The 6,203-nt window shown below is 34.6% G+C and overlaps 1 protein-coding gene across 1 annotated transcript; it reads left to right on the top strand.

The window, feature by feature from the left end:
- The first annotated feature begins 793 nt into the window (after positions 1-793).
- Positions 794-5,537, top strand: mrps18c (mitochondrial ribosomal protein S18C). Its single transcript, XM_007239669.3, has 6 exons — positions 794-952; positions 2,776-2,831; positions 3,040-3,123; positions 3,239-3,296; positions 4,346-4,405; positions 5,381-5,537. Exons 1-6 carry the CDS (start codon positions 832-834, stop codon positions 5,455-5,457), a joined length of 456 nt encoding a protein of 151 aa, XP_007239731.1. The 5' UTR covers positions 794-831; the 3' UTR covers positions 5,458-5,537.
- Positions 5,538-6,203: the final 666 nt, after the last annotated feature.

The raw sequence follows: 6,203 nt of genomic DNA, 5'->3' as shown, positions 1-6,203 counted from the left end.
TATCATTTTAGTTATATTTTTAATTATAAAACAATAAACGACAACAACAATACTACTACTACTACTACTACTACTGCTACTGCTACTAATAATAATAATACAGAGTCTCAGTACCACATTTGACATCACATTAAATCTGTACATATGATGTATACATATAATATAAATGATAATATAATATATATTATAAGATAATATAGAGGTTATATTTAAATTCAAGTCAGTGAAAAAAAGCAAAAAAAAAAAAAAAAACATGGAAATTTGAGGGGATGATAAACCAACATAAAATATAATACAGTAGCTAGAAAACCATTGTAAAACAATAATAATAATAATGATATATATCTTAATACAATAATATAAAAGTTGCATTTAAATCCAAGAGAAAAAATGTAATGTATGCAAATCATAAAAAAGCAAAAATATTAAAACAAAAACAATAATTTCAAAGAGCAATAAGACCAGGTGAGAAATACAAAACTTAAAAATGAAAATGTGGAAACATTAGACAACATGAAAAATAAAACACAAAAACATAGCTAACCGTAACAAAAAACAATTGAAAAAAATTGAAAAAATAACAAAATTAAACATTTTGAAACGGAAAATACATGTTGTTAAATAAATAAATGTTTTAATCATGTATTATTTTTATTATTATTATTATTATTATAAAAAATAGAAACAGTAACTGAAAATCTGAAAATGGATTTAGGAAATAATCAGGTAAATAATAAATAATACACTAAATGTTGTGATTGGGTAATTGGTAATGACTCCGTCGGGCCGGTAGGTGGCGGTAGGCGGTGGGTGGAGGAGCGGATCCGCTGGATGGTGTTTACTGGCCGGGGAGGAGGGTTATGGCCGCCCGCTAGAAACATGTTTAACCTCAGTATTGCTCGCGTGTTTCAGGTCACCTGCTTTAGAACCGGTTTCCCGCCCAGCAGTTCAGGTATTCTCTATCATTTATACTGTATTTATTAATATACACGGACTTAGAACCACAGAACCCGGGGTTATCTGTCTAGCTTGTTCTTTATCTTTCATTACAGACAGTAACTGACCTAACGTTACATCTGTCAACTAACAGCTAACTATATAACTTACTAACTAACTTTACTGCTGCTGAAGGAGCTAGTTAACTGAAGCTATATCGATAATGAATATAATATAAATATATATAATGGATAAAAATAATAGAAACAACAGACTGACACAATAATATTAGAAGGCCACCAGCAAATATTAAACAAATAATAAATAGAAAGCCCAAAAATGTTTTGATGGATGGATGGATTGATGGCTAAATAAATTGGTGGGTAGATGGACAGATAGCAAGCTGGATAGGTAGATGGATGGATGGATGTGTGTTTGTGTGTGTGTGTGTGTGTGTGTGTGTGTATATATATATATATGTAGATAGATGGACAGAGAAAGCCAGCTAGATGGATGGATGGATTGATAGAAAGGTGGATAGGCAGATAGGTGGATGGCTAGATGAGTTGATTGATGGATGGATGGATAGAAAGATGGATAGACAGATAGATGGATGGATGAATAGATGGATAGGCAGATATGTGCATGGCTAGATAAATTGATGGATGGATGGATGGCTACATTAATTGATTGATGGTTGGATACATGGATGGATGGATGGATGGATGGATGGATAGAAAGGTGGATAGACAGTTAGATGGACAGATATATAGCTAGATGGATAGGCAGATAGGTGGATGGCTAGATGGATGAATTGATGGATAAATGGATGGGTGGAAAATAGCTTACTGGATAGAAGGATGGATAGGTGAATTAATGGATGGAAGGATGGCTAAATATATTGATGGGTAGATGGACAGATAGCTAGCTGGATAGGTGGATAAATGGATAGGTGTGTATATATAGATAGATGGACAGAAATAGCTAGCTAGATGGATTTGTGAATGGATAGGTGGATAGGCAGATGGGTGGATGGCTAGATGAATTGACTGATGGGTGGATGGATAGAAAGGTGGATAGACATATAGATGGGCAGATAACAAGCTAGATGAATGATGGATAGGCAGATAGGTGGATGGCTAGATGGATGGATAGATAGATGGATGGATGGATGGATGGATGGATTAAAAGGTGGATAGACAGTTAGATGGACAGATAACTAGTAAGATGGATGGATGGATGGATGGATAGGCAGATAGGTGGATGGCTAGATGAATTGATTAATGGGTGGATAGACATATAGATGGGCAGATAACAAGCTAGATGGATGATGGATAGGCAGATAGGTGGATGGCTAGATGGATGAATTGATGGATAGGTGGAAAAATAGCTAACTGAATGGATGGCTGGATGGATGGATAGATGGATGAATAGACATACATACATTATTCATCCAAAAGAAAACTTGGCATCCAGCGACAACAGCACACTACCAAAATACACTCTGATAAACACAGAAAAATAGATAGAAATACCATACTGATCAGTGCTTATCACTGCGGTGCTGAGAATAATGACCCACCACCCAAATAATAATAATAATAATAATAATAATAATAATAATAATAATAATAATAATAATAATTACTGATCTGTAGTAGTAGTTTTCTATCCTGTGGGTTCTAAGTATTGAAGAACAGAGTGAAAGGATTATAATAATAAAGTATACAAAGTAAAAAAAAAAAGATATACAACTACAGTTTAAACTTGAAAAAATGTTGTAGTTGAATAATAATTAAGTTATTTTCTTTCTCACTTTGTCCTCTGATCTGTCCTCAGCTTTGGCCCTCAGAACTGTGGCCACCACTCAACAAGATGCCAAGATAAGTGATATGGTGAGTAATCAATAATAAGTGTGTTCATACAAGTAGCATTGTAGTCTAGAAGTACCTACTATTGACATTAAAAATAAAACATACTTGCATACATACTAATTGTACTGTTTTGCAACAATGTGCAGCATCTTAAATATATTTAAATTGTAATTAAAGGTATAATAACTGTCTGTATTCTAAGTGACAAATGTTCAATTGTGTCTTTCAGCCAATCAAAATGGATAATCCATACAAACAGCCTCAGAAAGGATGTATTCTCTGCAATGTTTCAGTAGACTTTAAAAATGTTCAGGTTAGTATTCAAAGAAATGTAATTCCTGAATTAAGTGTATTAATTAAGTGTGTTAAGTTTTAACAGGTTTTATTGTAACATGTTTTTGTAACTCTCTCTCTCTTTCTTTTTACAGCTGTTGTCACAGTTCATCTCTCCTCACACAGGCAGAATATACGGCAGACACATAACAGGTGAGGATTAAACCCATTTACTAAAGAAACCTACAGGTAGAGCTGGACTTTATACAGCTTTATACATCTCTGCTGGATTTTCTTAGTCAGTTTTATGAGGTAGAGTCACCTGGAATTCAGGCTTTCAGTTAACAGCAAATTTCTTGTCTCTTAATAAAGTGTTTGAGAGCATCAGTTAAAGTAAAGTAGTGAAGAGGTAGAGTTACAGGTATACAGTGAATAGTGAATATTTGAGTAATGTTCGAATCCAGATTATGAGAAGCAAGAAATACTCAACTAAATAAAGAATTAAAAAATGATTTTAAGGAAAGAATTTAAAGGTCATTTAATGCGAAAAGAAGAATTTCAAGAACTTTTAAAGTATCCTCAAGTGCAGTCACCGCAAAGACCATCAAAAACACACATATATATATATATATATATATATATATAATGATGAAACTGGCACTCATCAGGACCGCTTCAGGAAAGTGGTCCTGTCCTTAATTTTTAGTACCGTCCGGACGCACATCTCTTGAGTTTCGTCTCCTCGCATTTGATAAATAGCTATTTGTCCACTGCTGCACACCGTAATTAAACTTTGGGCGCACGTTTCCATGGAGATCCACGTTAAAAACACAACGAGTGGAAAAGGAGGAGCTACTGAACGCTGCAATGTCACGTGACCAAGAAGAAAGCCTAAAAACTCACTGGTCCTCCTGTTTTTTCAATTGCAGTCCGGATGCAGGAGTTTTATTACTTATTAGTACATATATATAATGATGAAACTGGCCCTCATCAGGACCGCTCCAAGACAGTAGGAGCAAGAGTTTCCTCTGTTGTACAGGATAAGTTTATCAGAGTTTCCAGCCTCAGAAACTGCAAGTTAACAAACAGCACCTAAATCTAGAACTTCTTCACAGAGTATTTTGGTTTGTTTAACACTGTTTTTAAGTTACTACATGATTCCTTATGCGTTGCTTCATAATCTGGATCACTTTAGTATTCATTTGTAATGTGATAATTTGTCACAATATGAGTGAAATAATATAAAAATGCCATCCCTGCAGGTCTGTGTGGTCAGAAACAAAGAGAGGTCACAAAAGCCATCAAGAGGGCGCGATCATTGGGTAAGTGAAACTCTCTAAACCATGTATTAGATTTACAAATAAATACAATATACTATAGGGTAACCTATGTATTTTATTTATCATAAAAAGGTTTTGGAATATTATTCCAAAATAAAACATCTGCCCCACCTTTTAAAGGGTAACTAAATCACTGATTTTAGCTCAAATTTAGAAAATGCTTTAAAAAATGTAAGAGGCATTTTGGGAGGGGCTTTGGTTGATGTATGGGTTTAGGGGTGGGACAGGAGGGAGAGCGGATTGGGCTGAGCTGCAGCAGTGTGCTTTTGATGCTGAAAATTATCTGCTTATACAAATGATTGACCAAAATTTTGCACGCTTTAAACTCTTTCTCTTTAAACAGTATGTGGTGCACAGGGGTTGGACAATGAAACTGAGACACCTGTATCATTTTAGTGTGGGATATTAGGTTTCATGGCTAAATTGGAGCAGCCTGGTGTTCAATCTTCATTAATTGCACATTGAACCAGTAAGAGCAGAGTGTGAAGGTTCAATTAGCAGGGTAAGAGCACAGTTCTGCTCTAAATATTGCAATGCACACAACATTATGGGAGACATACCAGAGTTCAAAAGAGGACAAATTGTTGGTGCACGTCTTGCTGGAGCATCTGTGACCAAGACAGCAAGTCTTTGTGATGCATCAAGAGCCGCGGTATCCAGGGTAACGTCAGCATACCACCAAGAAGAATCAACCACATCCAACAGGATTAACTGTGGATGCTGTAAGAGGAAGCTGTCTGAAAGGGATGTTCGGGTGCTAACCCGGATTGTATCTAAAAAACATAAAACCACGGCTGATCAAATCACGGCAGAATTCAATGTGCACCTCAACTCTCCTGTTTCCACCAGAACTGTCCGTCACCACAATCAATTATTGTGCTCTAAAACCAGGTGATTCAGTTTCATTCTCCAACCCCTGTATATGTTGGCTAAAATCGAACTTTCTACCTCTAACAGGCTTCATGTCAGTGACTTTGAAGGATCCCCAGTTCATGAAAGATCCCAACATCTGTGACATCAAGCACCTGGAATAACCTGAGTCTGGATAACTAATGTAAAAACTTTACATTACTTGTGTCTTTAAACATCTTAATAAAAATCAATGTTAACTGTCTTTTGTTGATTGTGTGTTTTACGCCTCTAAAATTTTGGTTTAATGTATTTATTGAGCATTTTTAACCCTTTCAGTCCTAAATTATCTATCAATCAATCAACCAACCTTTATTTCCACTGGGTAATACATTGAAGGTAACCCTTATTTACAAAATTAAAGGGAATGAAAAACAAGTTTAAATTATAAAAACAATCAAACAATAAAATATATAGAGAATAAAATAAATGAATAAAGAATAAATAAAATAATTCTGAATAAAGGAATATGAAAGGGTTAAAACATAACAGATAAAAAAAAAACTAAAATATGTAAGATTTTCATCAGTTTCAACGTAATAAAATGCAGTGAAATCTTCTAAAACCAAAAAAAAAAATGTCACTGTCACGCACAAATTTCCACAGTAGGCATAAAATCATGAGGGTTGTTAGAGTGGAGTTGTGGTGCCGTCATCTTGATGGTTCAGTAAGCTACGGGAAGCTGCAAGACAAGAATATTTCATATAAATGTTTACAAACCATTTAAAAAAAGAACACATTTTTTTGCAGTTAATATGCCTTATATAGTTCTTACTTTAATATGAAAAGTATTTTAAACACAGGTAGCACTTTCATGTAATCATATTTAAACTTATTTTATTTTGCACTACACTGTCTTATATTGCAGTGT

Source organism: Astyanax mexicanus, chromosome 17 (genome assembly GCF_023375975.1).
Source record: "Astyanax mexicanus isolate ESR-SI-001 chromosome 17, AstMex3_surface, whole genome shotgun sequence".
Taxonomy (NCBI): domain Eukaryota; kingdom Metazoa; phylum Chordata; class Actinopteri; order Characiformes; family Acestrorhamphidae; genus Astyanax; species Astyanax mexicanus.
This window is presented reverse-complemented; position numbering and strand designations above follow the sequence as displayed.